The following is an 18,912-nucleotide window of genomic DNA, read 5'->3' on the forward strand; positions in this document are numbered from 1 at the left end:
ACGGTGGTGGTCAGACGAGCCGAAGATTGAGATTGGTTTTTATCAGTTGTAGATGGCTTGTTCATGACCACTGCAGGCACCTACCTATGTACAGTACCGACACCGATCTGGCAACAGGAACTGTGCAGAAACTTATGATAGCACCTTCTATAAGAAGCTTCCCGGCTTCAAAAGAGAGGCGAAGAAGTGCATCGATGAAAAAAAAGAAGAAGGAAAAGTGGAAAGCTCCAAATGCAAACTTTCACGCCTGCCTAGGTAGTTCTGCTTCTGTTACGTAAGTTGCCTGCGAAATGCAAAGTGCAAACTGCAGCTGCCATATAAAGTAAGCTACCTACACTTTTGTTGTGATGAGGAACATCGAGCACATGGCAGAATCTCGCCTTGCCATGCCAACTCTTGCATCGCTGGAGCTGTCAAACTTACCGGCACTTTTGCTTCGGATACTATATGCAGAATGAAAAAAAAAAAAAGCCTATTATTGCCCCTTACTCACATCACTCACTTTCTCAGCTTCAACCGCTTGAGCGTATGTTGTTAGAAGTCCGGAGCCCAAACTTTTATGAAGGTTCAACTTGTAGCTACCTACCTATAACAGATGTTTAGTATGGTGCTATGGTACGTAACAAAAAGCCGACGGCGCCGGATCGGCAACGTTACAAACCCCCCCATGCCGTGGTCCCTAGTCGCAGGGTCGCCCCTGAGGTGATTCCCGCCCTGCCCGTCCAGAATCGGGGACAGAAAGGCCCGGTTGACGATACCAAGGAAAAGAAAAAGCACCTCCTTAGCGTAATTTAATGGATGTATCTTTACGAAATGTGCAAGTTCTGTAAATATTCAACTCCTAATCTAGTTCTTTGAAACAATAAAGTGGTATGTAATGTATGGTGCTAGAAGCCTAGAGGTAGCCTATCCTACCAAGGTAGGTATCTTTCATACCCTGAAAAGGTATGTAGATCGGGTGATCGGCATATGCTCAATACACGCCAGTACAAAACATCAATACTGCAACCCGGTAATTTTCGCAACCGCCCTGAATTGTAGGTACGGCACTGCACGCTTGAGCTTATTTTGACCTCCCACAGTACATACGTAGCGGGAGCTAAAGCTTTCAAGTGTCAGTGTTCAGCAGTTGCCCGATATGGGAATGATGGACCGCCGACCGACCGACGATGGATTGATTATAGCGGGGTCTTCGATTAGGTGTTTTTTTTTTTTTTTTTTTTTTCCCTTACATAAAGTTTATACCGCATATCCTTGCTGACTGCACTGTACCTAGTCACAGTTCATCCATCCGGGGTCGGCGAATAACGGAACTCACAGGCCTCTTCGCACGAGAGAGTGAGAATAAGCCTAACGAAGCTGGCTTTTAAAAGAAAAACGCCGTTTAGTAAGCGGGCGGCGTTGATACTAGTATCCAGGTTGGAATGTTTCGAATCTCCGCTCGGACTCGGGTTTAATCATGACTCGTGGGACTCCCTCTATTGAGGCTCATTCATCGATATTTCTCACGGTTGGTTGGGTGGCTCATATCAGTTCGTTTGTTGGTTGGAACAGCTACCTAGACGGTTGGTTCGTTGGCTGGCTGGTCCATCGTTTCTTAGTTCACTTGAAGCCGCTTGGGAAGACCAACAAAGCCTACGCGCAAGCCTGCCCGCACTTGCTTGTTCTTGTTGTGGTAACGAGTCAAACGAGCTCTTGAGCTCTGGTATGGCTCGCACGGCCAAGCCACTCAGCAGATAACACAATGCATACAATGAATGATAGTGGTGAGGAGCCGTTCTTGGCTGACATGCATGGCAAGAAGCCACGGACGAGTACGAACGATGAATGAGGCTTCGTCATCGGTTGAGTGGCTTCTTGCTTGGCTTCTGCTTGGCTTTCTTGGATATTTGGAATGGGATGATAAGGCTCGTTAGTCAAGCTCCGCTATCGAAGGGATGGATGGATGGTGTAGGCGTCTGAAGCGAAAATGTCTGGGCATAGGTAGGTAAGATACAGTCTGGAATTTTTCTTCGCCAAATTGGACCAAGGCCCGACTTTTATTTCCATGGGTACTATACACTACATTTCTATACGCGTTTAAGATTCTTGTGAAGATGAATGCGGTACCAAATGGTACATCTGATACAGAGAGCAGGCATTATTCCTGCTTTGACGATCCAATTTTTTCGAGTCTGTGTGGATTTGGACATGAAAAAAAAAGTTTTCGTCCAAAATTCCGAATCAGAACCGAAGAGAGAGCTTCGCAAGGAATACATCTTTTGGGATAAGTACCTCTAGGATACATAACATTCCGAGGCGAATTGAAGTAACAGTGGTGGGTGCCCTGCTGTGCCCTGCTTAATGCCGCCTAGACTTGAAGACTGCCCGGGCGGGTGTGGAATGTATGTAGTGTAATGACCGACGGTATGTTGTACTGCAGAGAACTTTTCTAGTGTAATAAATAATACGTGCACTCCCTCGGGAATACTGATGATGGCTGATCCTAAATAAGGTATTTTTGGTGACAAAATAGAAATGAGACAGGATGAAAAAAACGAAACATCATCGGACGCCAACGACATTAGCGTTTCTTGGGCTTTACTTGGCGGGACGATCACCAACGCTGCGCCGACACCCCGTCCCAACGCTCGCTCACTCGCTACATACGTGTCGCTGAAGACTCCAGTCGAGTCTTTCTTCAGGTTGACGATGTTCTGGGCTATGTATGTAGAGAAAAAGCATCAGCAACGCTCTCAAGCAGTCATGAGAAGAATGCCTAGAGGTACCTAATGACGGGAGCCTGGAAATATCCCCGTAAGAAAAGGAGATCAACCGGTGAGCCAAAAGAATTAGAACTGCAGGTGCAATGGAAAAGGAACTTCCCACCCATCAAGGCCGCCGCCGATCGGCATCCCGTCCCATGCCCCATGCCAGGTTGTCAAAGTAAGGTTAAATTCTTACCGCGCACATCCGAGTTCCCGCTTCCAGTCCCTCGCTCGCTGCCCAGGTGGCCACCATGAACCCCCCCAGACCCAATAGTGTAAGGCATCGAGTTGCCCGATTTGCTGTTCTCCTGATAATATCCGTGAGGAGCTATGCCGCAAAGGGAAGGAGATCTCACCGTTCGCAGGCAGCTTAGCAATCAACTAACTGCTCCTCCACTGCTAAAAATGGGTATGCATTGAGATTGCAAATCGAATTTCATTAGGCCCGTCGAAAGAACAATCTTGACGGTCAGCTGCCTTCGAGAGTTCTTCACCGGCGTGAGGCCGCCTGTTGGCTAGTGCAGGTACTACGATAAACTATCAACGGTACGTAGGATCGTCCGGGGATAAACTTAATCCCAACCTATCTACCTGCCGCGATTTCGACATTTATGAGTTTGTCATGGACCGGGGAGGTTTGACACATGGAAACAGAAACGAGACGGGACGTTGATGTGACGGTAACGGTAACAGCACCCGCGTCGTGTTGGTGAGACCATAAAGACACCCCGCCGAGAGGTGTTGTGTATCGGGCTGGGAGCCTGGAGCGTCTCGGCCGTTCTTGGCCGAAGTTTGGCCAGACTGGACCGTTGTTGCGCCGTCTTGAGCTTACGGCGTCGACCGGGCTTGGCCGGGATCCTTCAATCTGGCGATCGGCGCATCTCCGTAGGAGGTTTCGGCTGGTCGTCTTGTTTCAACCCCGTACCTCTGTCCAAACAAATTTGTTGTCACTCGGAGTTTCGTGGCCTTGAGATCGGCAGGGATGACTGTTACCGGCACTTGGCAAGCGCTCAATCTGTCAAGAGGTATCAGTCCATGACTAGCAAGACGTATCATTCGAGAACCACCGTTACCACCAATGCAACAAGGCAAATGACAGCGAAACCTTATATATGCCGTGCGTATCCGACTCATCCGCTATGTTCACTTGTTCGCATCATGTGTGTTGCGGTACCATTCAGATAGAGTAAAGGGAGAACGGTAATGGTAGCGAACGTAGCTGGGTCGGGGCATATACACCCACCTTCTTGGCCATCCAAAGATGACGACGATGTATCCGTAATGTGCTTAGTTGACCAGCTGACAAATGCAATCAAGGGACCAAGAAGCAACACTGTTGAACATCGTCTGACCATGGCAGCAGCCAAGCGATCCCAAGCAAGCCAAGTAAAATTAGGGCAACCGAATCAACCTGAGAAGACCATTAGAATTAGAGGGAGTAATCACACTCACTCACCATTGATCACCACACCAACCATCACTGGCAGTGATAAGCCCAAAGAATGCCACCAACAGGCTCAAGTCCCATCCGCCTCTTTTTTTGGTATGCTCATGGCATCCTCGTGGCAATTCCATGGCAACCTCATGGCAGCCTGCTGAGTACCTAGCTTGCCTGCTGGATCTCGCCCGGATAAGGTTCATCTACATACTGACCTTCCCGCTCAGTCGCTGGCTAAAACTAGGACCATGCCATGCCGTGCTAGGTCATACCTAGACCCTTTCATGTGTCGTCGGCGTGCAGGGCTCCCTTAGGGTAGCATTGGATGGGATTGGCGAGCCAAAAAGAAGCCACAATGCGCCTTCGCTGCCGGTAGTGATTCCCGCTCGCTTGATCGGGGTAAAACTGGAATGGCTGGCTGGCTGGCTGGCTGGCCGATGAGAGCGGACAACCTGTGCGTAGCATTGGTAAAGGTGACAAGAATTTTTTGGTCTGCCACTTGAAGAAATATGTATATTGAGGGTTCATATGCCTTAGTGTAGGTGTAGAGCGAGGTATCTCTGATAGTCATGTCATGTCGTGATGTAGCGGGCAAGGTGAGAGGTTGCGAGTACCTGCGTTCGTGCCAGCAAGAACTCACAGGATTTGACCAAGAAGGAGGACAATGACGGAGGAAGCAGGATTGTGACTGAAGTGGGAACTCTAAATGGCATTGTTCCTTCCGTTGGCAAAAGCAAACCTGCACCAATCTCATCTCGGATGTTGACGGCATTGAGTAAGGAAGGTACAGAGGGCATCTTGATGGACCCGGAATTGCGTGATCTGTCTATGTGGACTGACCGTCAAGTTGGTGCCTTGGTTCCTTCCACTTGAAGAACCAACGTCGTCCATCAATCCCATCATCTGCTTAGACTAAGGAGCATTTAGGGAAGGTGCGAATGGATTTCCTGCTTTCCGTTTCGATTGATTTCCAATGCCAGCGGCACTTGTGATTTCCCTGTCTTCTTGATCTGAAGGAGGATCAGGTGGTGACAGGTCCCGCCGATGGAAATCATGTGCTCTCAGCTCCCCTCGCCCGGCTGTTTCAAGGTGACGATACCTCTTGGGTAGCGTTGGTAAAAGGGAATGGATGAGTGATGTTTCCCAATGTAGATCTGAGCTCAGGACCCAACAGGCCGTTGAGAGGCCAGGGAGGCAAATGGGCCAGCATCAGGCAAGAAGAGATCATGCAAAACATTGTCAAATGGAATTTTCCACGAGAATCGGTCATCAACAAGTTCCCATGTGCGAACTGAACGTTGTCGCTGCCACTTGGCGTACAAACTTCAGCCATCGAAATTCATGTTGGGGATGAAACGAAGACATGGCGGCGTATTAGGAGTCGCAATTAGTCGCGGTAATAGGAGTGGATTGGCAAGGGTCTTCCATGACAGAGTTCACGTCGTCTTCATGAAACGGTTTTCAATGTTTCATCCCAGGGTATAGTGATGGCGCGGTAGCTCGACTTGCCGTCACCGCCATCCAAATGGCACATCACGGCATGTTGAAATCGAGCACCTGTTTGAGCGCAATGATAGCTTGGACATTGGCTGATCTGTGTGTATGTATTTTGCGAATGACCTGCCGATGCCCCTTCCACCATGTGTTTGTTTGTCCATTCCTCGATACTGACAAACCAGAGCGCATTCTCCTCACGCAGAGGTAGTGGCGCTAACAAACCGGAAACAATGGACTTCATGTCAGAAGGAGGAACTTCATTATTCCGCGCCAGTCACGTAAAGGTAGTGGAGTTGGGATTTGGGTCCTGCTATGGAGCTGGTCAGATCGACGTTTGTCGCGGATATCGAAATGACTGTATGGGTATAAAATGCGCCTAGCCGCGCTCAGATCTGAGGTTGGCCTCTCTGGGAAACATGATAAGGCCGTAAATCGCGCACAAGGTATTACAAAATTCTCAGGTATGGTGCCAGATCAATCTGTCAACACCGACTTCTCTCTCACGCGAGGTATGGGGTGTCTTGACGCCGCCTCTGCCGCCCCCTCATGGATGAGAGAGACAATCGGTGCGCGCCCTCCCTCGTGTGCATTTGCGATTTCATGGAGCGGTGTGGGCTAGATCTCGTCCAAAAAGAATCGCCCCATAGCTTCGTGTCACCAAGGTGTTATACCCCGCATCAAAGCTAGGCAAGCCTTGACGAGCAGCGTGCCCTGGTGCAAGTCGTCGCACAAAGGCGCCACCGAAGCAAACACCGGGAACATTGCCCTCTTCTGAAAGGCGAATCTTCCTTAACAATCACATCGGCCAAACCAGCGAGGGAAAGAAACCATGTCTCGAATCGTCTGGACGCCAGTCAAGTAGCAGAGGAGTCGATCAAAGCCGATTCCAAAGCCGCCATGTGGAGCGCAGCCCCAACGGCGAAGGTCGACATACCAATCAAGAGGGCCGGTTCTCGCCTCGGAGGGAGCATTGCCATCCATAGAGCTGGTGAACTCTCCAGCAACGATGTTGTGACGCTTCATGGCCTCCAACAACGGCTCCAGACGGTGTTCACGCATGGATCCGCCGGCAATCTCGCAGAGGTCGGGCACCAACAAGTCGAAACACTCGACCGTCGGACCCGGGGAGGAAATATCTGGGAGTGACTGGCCTTCACGCATATAGAAGGCCTTGATGTCGCGAGGATAGTCGGTGACGAAGACAGGCTTTCCGTCTCCAACGTGTTCGGCAATGAACTTTTCGTGCTCCGAATGCAGGCCTTCAGTCCAGACGGGCTTATGTTCGAACTCGTCGGCATGCTCTTGTAGAAACTCGATAGCATCCGTGTAAGTTATACGCGGCCACTCATCCGCCATCATGCCCTCCCACCGAGCCCTCACCTCCTCGGGAGAAACGAGGTCGGAACCGACGCGACCCTCGCGGTTAAGAAACTCATAGACTGTAGGCGATTCGTACATGGTAATGCACATGTTACGGATCATGTCCTCTGCAAGGTCCATGACCTCGTCGAGGTCATTGACAAAGCTCATCTCGGCCTCGAGCATGTAAAATTCGCTGAGATGACGGGCAGTATCGCTCTTTTCGGCGCGGAAAACAGGAGAAAGGGTCCAGACGTTACCGACAGACTGAGCCAAGGCCTCGAGATGAAGCTGAGTAGACACGGTGAGATACTTTTTGTTGCGAAAGAACATCTTGCTCTTGTTGTCCTCGTTGGAGGAAAGCTCGGTGACGTTGGACGCCGGAGCCACAGTAAACACTTCTCCGGCACCTTCGCAATCTGACGAAGTGAGGATGGGCGGATGTGTTTGGGTGAAGTGGTTCTCGGCAAAAAACCGAGTCAGGGCCGCGACCGCTTCAGAGCGCATTTTCAGCAAGGCAGCATTGATGGGCGTCCTCGGCCGCAAGTGGGGAATTGTGCGGAGGTACTCTGGTGTCTGATATTTCTTTTGGATGGGAAACGTCTTGATGTGCGGTGGTGTGTCAGAGACAGACAGAGCAGGGCGGCATGTTACTAGGCAAACTGACTGACCTTTGCGTCGGATGGGCCCAGGATGTCGACCTGGGTGACTTGCATTTCGTGGGACTGGGACGCGCCAGGCGAGGGGACCCATTTGCCAGTGAGACGGACAGCAGCACCGATGGCCAGGCTGCGGAAACGAGACCGAGTCAGTATTTGATGCTGCACTTTTGGTATCCGAGACACGCATAACGAAGCTCGGAGATATTGCACGGGAGGTAGTGGAGGTAGTCATCGCACCCTTCGGCCTGGTTGGTGTCGACGGGGACAACGGCCTGCAGAGGAGCCAGCGAGGACCCGTCGCCGAGAGAAACAAAGCGGTGGGTTTTCATGCCCCGAACGGACCGGACGTAGCCTTGGACCACCACATTGTCCTCCTCCGATTCTGGCTCCCACCGGAGGCACTCGGCAATCGACATGTGCAATGGGGTGGTTCTCTTGAGTGGCTCCTCATATTGCTTTAGCCGTTCTTCAGCTTCTTTTGTCAATCGCTCGAGTTCCTTCAAATCGATATTTTCCAGTCGTCGTGGAGAGGAGCTGGAGATGCTGCGGCGGGAGATGCGGCCCTGGTCGAGATCGTTGCAGAGTGAAGGTGGCGGTTGGTGGTGAGCAAGGACAAGACTGCGCTTCCCTCTCATCACCCGCACTGTCGATGAGCTTGGAGTGGTGAAAATCGAACTCCTCATCCTCATCCCCATCCCCATCCCCATCCTCATCCTCATCACGGCGGCAGCGGACGACATGGCTCAAATCCGGGACCGAGTCGCGATGATCTCCTCCTTCTCGCCGAACCCTCAATCTGACTTTGACGTGGTAAAAAAGAGAGACGAGACTATAGAGACTCAAATATGTTTTCGGGCTGCAGCATATGATCGATATCAAGCTGCCAGTCTCAGACTCTCATTGCTGTTGCCGGCGAGGAAACGGGCGCAATTTAGGCGGAGTCCAGTGGCAGTTCCAGGCAATTGCTGTTTAGCGTTGTGTTACGGCCGGAGAGGCGCTTTTGGCGCTTGGGGGGGGGGAGGGACGAAGGAGATGCTTGGCAGGCACCCGACATGCTTGAGGTGACGCACTGACCATCTACCTCTCGCGTACTACGCAGTACATAGTACACACGACCACATTTGGAGTCTTGGACCGGTTGAGAATGGCAATTGTTTGGATGATTGGATGGATGGATAGATCATGGATGATTGAGTTGGTTTGGATCGTGAAATCGTGGATCGTAGATCATTGAGTCGCGATCCCTTTTCCGTGGTTTCGCACGGTATCAGATGCAAGGGTTTAGGTTCATCTGAGGTTGAAGCTCAAAAGACGGTATGGAAATTGGGATGAAATTGGCGACGATACTTGACTTTGGTGGTCCGAGCGTCTTTTATTCTACTTCAAGTTGTCTGGGCAAAGCTCCCGTTACCGATGTTCGGCTTCGGTGAGCCGAGTGCAACTTGGAAAAGTGACGGGACTCGACTCGACTGCCCGAGGTGAGGACGGAGGAGGACTTCCCTTGAGCAGAGAGCAACCAACACGGTGGAACAAGCACCGGGGCTGGCACTGCCGTGGCAGTGGCAGTGGCATGAGTGGCTCCACAGGTCACCCACTGCAGTGACCTACCTGCCACTGCCCGTCCATTCCTGCTGTTCATTGTGTTAGGTAACTAGGTGCACTCAACCACTGCACCTTCCTCAACCACTTGCAACCTGGATCACACGATGTTGGAAATTTGAGTTCTTTTCACGGGCAATGGCTGCCTGGATGGTGGTAGAATGGGAAAGAACGAAAACTCTGACAGCTGACCTGCCCTAGATCTTCCCACTTCAAGCGTGCCTCTGTATTCCCACTGCACTGAAGATTGGAGTGCAACATTGAGATGGACGACACTCTGACACTGCAACGCCCAAAACCTGAATGGCCTCCTTTTCCTCTTCCCTTTTCACCACTCTCACTTTCTACTACTACTACATTGTTCCAAGTCAATAGTACCTATTCCCGTCCATCCAGGCCTATCTCGACCTATCCAGAACGGGGAATCCCCACTCAGACGCCCCAGCTGTTTCTGTCTCGTCCTCCAGTCATCACCTCATCCCACCTCCTGAGCTGGCAACCACACCATTCACACCATCGCTGACCGGTTTGGATACCAGACGTAGCCGCGATTCTGCTGAGAGGCCGATAGTCTATTTGCCATCCATCAAGTCGACGGCTGTCCTAATCGTACTGTAGCATTGACAGCATTCTCGCCCCCATGATGTGCCCTCCAGCGACTCCGGCCTGAGTCTGGTTGCTTCTGCTGAGCCGAATGGACGCCCAAGCACGCTCCTGGCTCCTAACTGGCAAGACAAGCAATCAACAAGCGGCTGGCGACCATGTACAAAATCAAAGTCAATTCTTGGCTGGACATGCCGCCCGTCTGGCCGTCTGGCCGTCCGCCTCCTCTTCGCCTGCGCATTGTTCCAGATATCCAGATGAGCTGAGTTCGCTTAGATTTATATGTCTCTACCCAGAGCCGCGTTTCCTGCACTGAGAAAGCAATACCAGCATTGCTACGGACGACAAAACTCATGACTGGTCTCAGAATAGAGACGGAGAGCGGCCTCGGTCCTCGATATTTCAGTTGACCCCGCGGCCTCGCGCATTGGATACCCGTCGGGAGTTTGTATCAGTAGCCCCAGCACACTGGTCCCGCGAGGCGTCGGAGTACCAGATTGACTCAAGATGGCGTATAAGCTGCAACACAGCAGTAGCCTGCCATACCGAGTCTCGGTAGCCGGCGTCAGCAGGATGAGGCGGGATGGGGAGGTGGTAAGGGGGCAAGAAGGGGGGATTGAGCGTGTGAACAATGATGGCCCTGCAACTCCCAATGGCCTACCTCTACCTACTACTTGGGTCACCGTGTAGGCACTGCCCTCTGCTCCATTACCCAAGGCAAGTCACTGCTCGTGGCCAGTGGGCAATACTTCCTCACAGTACCATTGTCATGGTCCACGGCCGTCCATGGTCCTGATCCCGGCAACCACAGACCTGGAACCCTGCTGTAGCATGGTAACACGGTAGTACGGTAGCACAACGGCGGTGATTTGTCTATGACAGATCTTGCAGACCGCAAAAACTGATCAGGTAGCCGGTAAAGGTATCATCACCATTGTCTCTTCTGCTCGCAAAGCATTGGCTAACCACGCCCAAGGTCTACAGGTCTACCAGGTCCCCCATATGCCCGTCATATCTCTTAGTCTAGTCCAAGACAAGACATGCTCAGTTACACGACTACATTTCGATATGCACCCAATGCATTCCTACCCAGGGCACCGACCAGGCCGCCCGCCATCCGGGGTTGGTTTTCAGATCTCGCCAACAGCCGCAGCCTGGGCTTTGCTTCATCGTACATGATTCACCGTGGCTGTTGGTAGCCATTGCTTGCTGCTTTTTTACAATGTCTTTTCCATTTGGCTTGACCGTCCTGGAATTTTTCTGGTCGTGTATAAGAACGCCATCGTATCCTCTCTTTACCACCGACACAACACCATGATTCACAGTCACACCTGATCTCAAACGTCTACTGCGCTTTCGTTTCACCACAACACCTCCAGTAACCCCTCGATCGCCTTGAAGCACACTCACAATGGCTCCCGGAAGCTCAAGATCATCCAGGCCCAAGCCGTCTGAAGTAGCTGCCGAGACTAAGAGGCAACATATCCCCTATATCCGGTCTTTGGGCACGTGGGACATCAACTCCTACCTTTTGCATCAACCGCTAGCGCAGATCAACTTCCCACAAAGACCTCTTGATATTTCCCCTCCCCAGTTCTGTAAGACCCCCACGCTTCTGAGACATGTCATTCCCGTCTAATAACCAGCTACAGTTGTCTACAACGGCGATCCAGTCGACTGTGCCTTGAACTGGGCAAAGCAGATTGCAGAACCACACACGGTAGCCTTCATTTGCGCGGCCAACGACAAAAGACCAGGCGGGGATTGGGAAACGGGAGCTGTTGGCTATGAGGAACGCCTATGCCGCCGAAGCACTCTTTCTGCGAACTTGGCAACACCTGCGCCAGGATCAACGGTGACTGAGAATTACCCCATCCCAAGCTATGGTGGTATTTACTCGCGAGATGTCGGTTAGTATTACCAACTGGCATGTTACGAATCACTTTCTGACCGTGCGTGACTCTAGTTGTATTTCGGGGGCCTCACGACAGATACGAGAAGCTCCCGCCCGAGCAGTGGCAGTCAATTCCTGTCGTTTCGGTCCATCCTACCCGCTGGCCTAAACTTACGCAGAACGGAACAAAGTTCTCCTTCCAAAACGAACGCGACATGTTGAAAGACTTGTTACGAGGAGCACTTCGGATCGCAGCCTATAACGGCCATACACAGCTTGTCATTGGCGACTTCGGCCTTGGCAATGGCTACCGCAACCCGCCCCAAGAGGTGGCCGAGATGTGGCGGGAAGTCTTGCTCTATGACCCTGACCTGCGTGGGCGTATCACCTCCGTGGCATTTGTGTTTGAGGATCCAAATCAAAGTACCAGCAAACTGATCTTGGAGGATCTTGCCAAGAAGGCCAGAGAAACGCTTAGCAGCACTACTGCCGCGGCTTGTCCTTCTGACTTGGAAGTATTTCACCGAGTATTTCACGACACCGAGATTCAGCGAGTAGTCAGCCAGCCGGATTCTCGGTATGGGCTAAACAACCTACTTGCGAGCTAAAGACCCCCTTCGTTTCCGTTCTGTCGTGCTCTGGAGTTGGCGTTGGGTTTGAGTTTCGGTTGCATAAAACCGCGGATTCTCCTGCTATGGTGGGCAAATACCCTGGAGCCCTGGTAAGGGTCTTTGAAAGCGATTGTATCAGTGTTATGAGACACCCTAACGGAGTTTGTGTTTCTTTGGTCTGGCTCGGATGCGGCAAAATGGCGCATAATGGTGGGCTGTGCGATACGCTGTTGGTCGTTTCGGTGTCTTGCTTCTTTTTAACCCCCCTTTGGACCCTTTCTTGAATACAAAAACTTCCTCCACATCGCTGGCTGACTGCACATCATACTCCGCTACTTCAGGTCCTCAACTACTGATAACGCTACCACAAGTGGGCTTGGTTTGTACTAGCTTGGTGAGCGGGTGCTGTAGGTGACCCGCTTGCACTGCCTGGCTTGCTCATCAAGCTGGCTGTCAGATCCTGCTCAAGTGACTGGAAAAAGCAAAATTGCACCTGTGTATATGGACATACCGGTCACGTATTGGTCTGTTCACTGGCATGATCAACCCGGTGAAGCACGCTTACGATCATGTCAAACACCAGGCAATGTTCCGTGCTAAGGTGTCACGCATAGAGAATTGACCCTTCGAAGGTTCTAGGAGACTGGGGGTGCGGTTGGCTTGTATCCTCATCGTTGATACAGTTAAGGGCATCCCGAGAAAGGAAACTAAATCCAACGGGCCGATGGACTTGTTTGCCCGCAAAACAAGACACTTTTCGGGAATCCCCAAATGGATTCATGGCGCAGCTTGACGTCCTGACCGTTGCGAGGTGTACCCCGGTGGAACCTAATTTCTAGGCACTGTTGTCCATCTCTTCAGCCGAATCCGGCGCTGGTACTCACGACAGAGTGAAAAACACAATCTCGGGGTGTTGATCTTGTCTTTGAGGGCTAGTGGACGACCGGGGGCCTCGTTTCAATAAGCCATGCCATTTGCCTGCATGAGTCCGCAAAAGCAACGTACATACATCGACTGACTGCGGGATCTCAATCTTGAGCTAATCTGATACCATCTTTAGTGCTTTTTTTCTTTCGTCCTTGGTAGTCTCCAAACCTACTTGAACCAATAGTCACATCGCAGCATGGCCCCAGACAACAAACATACCAGTTCAAAGAAACATGTAGGATCCAGATCCGAGCCGGTGAAGGCACCAAAGTGGTTCGCAATGGCGCTAACCGATTAAGTCTCCGCAGTTCACTCGCAAAGTACAGGGCATTGCTACAGCTCAATGAGCAAGACATAAGGGACTACGGTTGTTTCAGAACAGCAATGGTGTCTCACGGGGGGTATGAACACGGCATGCTCCTTTTCCGTCCTCAAGTGGCGCATCTCTCCCCCTACCCTTCAGTCCCGCGATGGCCCCCAAAGGCCCTTACGAGGCAGTCATTCTCCAGCATGGTAACTACGTTTAATCTCCAACCACCTTTCAGTCAGCCTTATTGACGTCTTCTTTGAGATTCTGCAGTGATCAGGCAAATATGGCGGGAGCATAGCGTCGATGGCTCACGTATGACCTTGTCCTGTTGGTCGAATGCAACTCTAGAGTCGAGTTCACACTCTTCATCAATCACAAAACGTGTTGGTCAAGAAAACAGCGCCTCTATCACAAAACGGTGGAGCCCTCGCTCTCGCTTACCCCATCCGAGAGCGGATGCTCACTCGAACAGACCTGGCACTGACTGCCGGTCCAGTCCGAACTTTTACCACCCCCACGGAACTGCAAACATACAAGACCCTCTGTCACTTGACCGTGTGAATGTTGAGTAAACGTGTGTTAGAACGCCTAGAATATACGGTACTGCACGTAAGCCTTGGTAAGTCTGTCCAATTACTTCCCTTTCAATTAGCTGACAGGATGAGCTACGCAGTACAACTTACATCAACCATTACTTCATATTTGTATTTGGACTCTAAACCGTCAAATCCATTCAGAAAAGGCCCAGTCCACCTCAACTGAAATTGACAGCGTCGAGATACGCCGCCTATCTAATTACTACAATGGCCTTCCTTCCTCACCTTCACTCGCGTACGACAGGGACCGTACTAACAACGATCGGAACACACCAAGCTGGGTGATGGTGTTGCGTTACGCAGCACACGGTGCAATAACATCCCACAACTACATAACTCGGTGTACATTGGTCGCTCTGTGGGCGTGCCTTGTTGTCCTTGTAAGCCCCGTAGACTCCTTCGTAACGGGAAACGGCATATTTGTGTGCGATCTGTACTACCCGATCTCGCACATCACCCTCACCATGGCTCACTTGTGTTTCCCCAGTGCTCTTTCCCACTGAATCTCTGTATAACACAACCCTGATGGCACGAGCGCTACATGGCTACCACTCTTTTTTTCCACAGTGGACTGACACCCAGTGGACAGGTATCTACGAGCTACCGCCCGCAACTCCCTGTCTATTAACAGCATGTCTCCCACTTACCGCCTTCACGATGTATATCAAACTCGATGTTTGTCTCTCTTTTCAACGCGACCCGACCCTGGAGAGGTTGGCCGCGCATGCGACAGCATCCGTGTTACCATACTGGCACAATTAAGCGTAAAACCACAAGAGACTGTGTACTCACACGTTGTTGACCGCAAGGTTGGTGTTATGGGAATATTCCGAACGGTAGCTACATTCATACTGGCGGCGGGCACGCAGCGCATCACGAACGGGCCGGGTGTGCCTTCGGGTGAGAGAGTGATGGTAATAAAGGAGAAGCTAATTTAGCTCTGATCCGTCTACGATGATGACGAGGAGGTGACTACACAGCCCTGCTTTGGCTAAAATCGCATTTTCCCCCAACTGACTATCTGTCTGCCCTCTCTCTGCAATCAGGCAATTCGCGGTGGATGTTCAGTAACTGACATCATATCATGCCTAGGTATCGTACGATATCTCCCTGGCTCTCATCAAACCATCGATTCTCCATTCACTGACCTATATTATTTCGTCCTTCAGGTCAATTCCACGTGACGCGAATTTACAGTAGGTCATCACCTCAAAAAAACGCTACCTCACAGTGTTTCAAGGTTGACACGACACATGGCAAGCCGCAACCACCTCCCACATACCGACAGCTGGTACTGGTTCAACAGAATTACACTATGCATATGTAGCTTAGGCGGAACAGCGCACACTATCACCCCTTGTGCCTAGGACCCAACAGCCATTTTTGAGATTACAACCACAGAAAGACAATATGGCTGCCGGGCTCACCCACCCACACACAAACATGCACTCGGCATCGGAGGCGCCAGGAACAAGGAGATCCAGTCCAACAGACAAGTCCAGATGAATACAGAGACAGGGGCAAGGTTTGGGGTCATATATAGGGACACAGGGGGTTTTTAGGGCTCAAGGGATGATCAACGGCACGGGCCTGGAAAGTATTCAGCATGTGGCGCCTGTGAGTATGCCTCATGTTAAGCGCAAGCTCATACGTGCCTACCAGTTCATAACCTTTCAGGAAAGAAGTTTAACCCGGCCCTAGTTACACCGAGAGAGCGTGAGACATTGTGGAATGACAGAAGAGCTAACAGGCAGCAGGTCAAAAAATACCGTGGCATATTCTGGTCGGCAACTGCGGATACTTGACAAAAAAGAAATATCCACGCTATATTCCAAGTAACCGGTCCGTCAACTCTCCTTCAGTTCCCAGCTGATGCAACCTTTGCTTTTCCTCTCGTCCACTTTCACTTGTGGTTGGAAGGAGTACGACTGTCAGACAACACACTCGACAAGCAAAACTAGGGGAATTAAGGAACCTTTCTCGCTCGATCCGTGTCCCGCTCCACCATACACGCCGCACATATGATTATTGTCAAGCACTTCCTCACCCTCACTGACTCAAAGATTATCCATCTTTCCTCGTCCCCCCCCAAGTACTTGACCCAACGTGCCGGTGAGACAGGTACACTACTGCAACACAAATCTCACTTGTACATTGTGCTTCAACAAGTCCAATGTTCATTACCCACTACCGACAAAGAGGAGAAAGTACGGCAGACAAATTGGACGAAGCCGAAAACGCCGGGTACCTCAGGTATGTAATGTCGTTTAGGAACATATGTGGGTACGCGGGATAAACACTGATCAGTCATGACACTGCGACCACGAACAGCCCATACAAGGATCGACGGAGCCATACCCTAACTCATTACTATCTAGTCCCTCAGATCTCATTGCGTGTTTGTAGATAGGAAGTACATATGAGCAACCGGCTTTCCTAGTCCAAGAGTGGGGGAGAAAAAGAGGAGCGGCACGTGAGAAGCAAAACAGCACCCGGTCAGATGTTTGGCGATATCTTAAACCCTCTGCTCGCTCACTGGCGAGTAAGAAGGCAATGATTGTGATAAATCGCGAGTGGTAAGTGGTAAGAACCTTGTTGTTCATACTCGTATCATATGGGATGCCCAATGCTTCCCAAATTCCCCATCTTCCCTTTACCATCAAAAATGATGCTGCAACTCGTTCCAAAGTCCATTAGGTTAGTCCTTCATCCCTCTTTTCCCCTCCTCTTTTGCTCGTTTGTTTACCCGGGACAATCTGATAACTGACACATCACTTTCACTTTCGTTTTTTTTACTCTCCTATTCCTTCTGCTGCTGCTGCTGCCCAGAGTGTTCAAAGCAGTATAGCACCACATCAATCGCTTCCTTGTTAATTTCACGCTGCTGCGGGGCTTATCATTCACCTAGCCTCAAATCTCTTTCTGCTCATGCAACCTCTCGATCTCACATTCCCGGCTCACTGTTTGCTTTTCTTCTTCCACGTCTAAACGACCGAAGGCCTCGAAATCTCACCTCATTATTACCCTGCCAACAGCTCAACAGACCAACCATTCAACAGCCGAACGATGTGTCTTGGAAAGACTAACCGCCAAAGCCCCTCCGCTGCATGAACAATTGAGAAGAAGAAGCAACGCAACATCGGCCGGCAAAGACGGCCGGCCTATGAGGAGGGAAGATGAAGCCGGTGAAAGCCCCAACGTTCTGGAAAAGGTAAGAGACGGTGCAGTCGGGGAAGAAGCAATGAGGTAAAAGGTGGCACATATCGCTTGACTTTACTTAAACTGATCCCACCATGGCAAAAAGAGGGCGGAGGTGAACTGTCGGCAGGTCAGTGACTGGCTCCGGCTACTTCTCCGAGAGAAGCGAGAGGCCTACTGCTACTACTCAGTTTTCTATTTGGAGGATTGAGATGATACTTTTTGTCTCATGCAAGGAAAAAAAGAAAAAAAAGAAACCAAAAGAATGGGAACACCGAACCCATGATCACCATTACCTAACAATCGGCAATACCCAAGCACCAGCGGCGCAACTACTATCGACATCGTTGGGCTCCACCGGTCGCTACGTAACCCCCCAACCACAGAATCAGGATCAAGATCAGGATCAAAGAGGCTCGACCGACGTGACATGACATGGTCACGAACCGGTTGATCTTTCCGTCACTCCGCGTGCCCTAATCCATATTGGAACACTGGAAAGGCCGGAAGGCTACCTACCTGATCTATTACGTGACTGCATGATCGGAAAAGTAAGTTGGATGAGACGCTTAGCTGCCGATTTCCCGTCTACCGATCTCTCTGTTGATGACTGATGATGAGGGGTGTGTGGGACTGGATGGAGGACTCACTGCAAGATGCCGGGATTCACCAGATGAAGCAGGGAGCCAGCCAAACAGGGAAGGAGTCTTCCGCTATCGCTCCATTCGGGTGGAATTGTAGGTACAATAACCATTGACCATTAGGATCGCCAAGGCGATCATACTATGTACATACGCTTGGGGGGTTGGGGTTCCTGTGCTGTAAAAGTTTCGGTTCGGGAGATGGAGGACCGCTTAGGTCGGCTGGGTCGATAAATAATTGTGCAAACAGACCATTGTAGGAGTAAAAGATGGGTGGATGATGTAATGGGTGGGAGGAATGGTGGTGTAAGTTTCGGTGAAGTAGGAAGGTGAGCAAGGTCACGAAGTAGAGTAAGTAAATCTAGGTAACGTAAGGTAGGTAGGGTCGGTGAGTGATCGTGTCACGGAGAAAAGGGAAAAGATTAGCGAACATACAAGAAAACCGTGTACATACCTACGAAGTTCACTATTATGAAAATATCATTTACCATCCATCCACCTGCCTGAGGTGAGTCCAATATATCATATGCCTGCCATGTAGATATTGAGAAGAAGGATATCATTGTACAGCCATCCATGCGTCCATCCAACTATCGGTAGCGATGATCGAGTGTACAGGATCATAATGGATAGCTGTGGATATGTTCAAGTTAGAGCATACAAACCTATTCCGTGATCACTAGGTTCGATATTATCGCGGAGTGTCTCTCTCCGTACAACTTGGTGTACTTATAAACTCACCATTCGTTGCTTGTTCATTGCTCCTTACTCGTGCCGTGTTGTTACAGTATTCCCTACCATGCTCATTGCTCACCATGCTTACTTAGGTA

The 18,912-nt window shown here is 50.7% G+C and overlaps 6 protein-coding genes across 6 annotated transcripts; 5 read left to right on the forward strand and 1 right to left on the reverse strand.

The window, feature by feature from the left end:
• Positions 1-290: 290 nt before the first annotated feature.
• On the forward strand, positions 291-1,200 carry NEUTE1DRAFT_111653 (uncharacterized protein; the record flags this gene model as incomplete). Its single annotated transcript, XM_009854657.1, has 6 exons — positions 291-322; positions 472-526; positions 604-615; positions 892-945; positions 988-1,037; positions 1,083-1,200. 6 exons carry the CDS (start codon positions 291-293, stop codon positions 1,198-1,200), a joined length of 321 nt encoding a protein of 106 aa, XP_009852959.1.
• A 4,574-nt stretch (positions 1,201-5,774) lies between these two features.
• NEUTE1DRAFT_117655 (uncharacterized protein) lies at positions 5,775-6,356 on the forward strand (the record flags this gene model as incomplete). The annotated part of the gene is made up of 1 exon (XM_009854658.1): positions 5,775-6,356. One exon carries the CDS (start codon positions 6,053-6,055, stop codon positions 6,299-6,301), a length of 249 nt encoding a protein of 82 aa, XP_009852960.1.
• A 90-nt stretch (positions 6,357-6,446) lies between these two features.
• On the reverse strand, positions 6,447-8,119 carry NEUTE1DRAFT_66484 (uncharacterized protein; the record flags this gene model as incomplete). The annotated part of the gene is made up of 3 exons (XM_009854659.1): positions 6,447-7,644; positions 7,713-7,830; positions 7,941-8,119. 3 exons carry the CDS (start codon positions 8,117-8,119, stop codon positions 6,472-6,474), a joined length of 1,470 nt encoding a protein of 489 aa, XP_009852961.1.
• Positions 8,120-10,370: 2,251 nt separating this feature from the next.
• Positions 10,371-10,632, forward strand: NEUTE1DRAFT_117656 (uncharacterized protein; the record flags this gene model as incomplete). Its single annotated transcript, XM_009854660.1, has 1 exon — positions 10,371-10,632. One exon carries the CDS (start codon positions 10,413-10,415, stop codon positions 10,593-10,595), a length of 183 nt encoding a protein of 60 aa, XP_009852962.1.
• A 17-nt stretch (positions 10,633-10,649) lies between these two features.
• Positions 10,650-12,407, forward strand: NEUTE1DRAFT_85172 (uncharacterized protein; the record flags this gene model as incomplete). Its single annotated transcript, XM_009854661.1, has 4 exons — positions 10,650-10,827; positions 10,890-11,503; positions 11,558-11,815; positions 11,872-12,407. 3 exons carry the CDS (start codon positions 11,317-11,319, stop codon positions 12,405-12,407), a joined length of 981 nt encoding a protein of 326 aa, XP_009852963.1.
• A 3,857-nt stretch (positions 12,408-16,264) lies between these two features.
• Positions 16,265-17,652, forward strand: NEUTE1DRAFT_111656 (uncharacterized protein; the record flags this gene model as incomplete). The annotated part of the gene is made up of 5 exons (XM_009854662.1): positions 16,265-16,496; positions 16,654-16,819; positions 16,933-16,940; positions 17,303-17,454; positions 17,572-17,652. The coding sequence occupies 5 exons, from the start codon at positions 16,265-16,267 to the stop codon at positions 17,650-17,652; spliced, it is 639 nt and encodes a 212-aa protein (XP_009852964.1).
• Positions 17,653-18,912: the final 1,260 nt, after the last annotated feature.

Source organism: Neurospora tetrasperma (genome assembly GCF_000213175.1).
Source record: "Neurospora tetrasperma FGSC 2508 unplaced genomic scaffold NEUTE1scaffold_5, whole genome shotgun sequence".
NCBI lineage: Eukaryota > Fungi > Ascomycota > Sordariomycetes > Sordariales > Sordariaceae > Neurospora > Neurospora tetrasperma.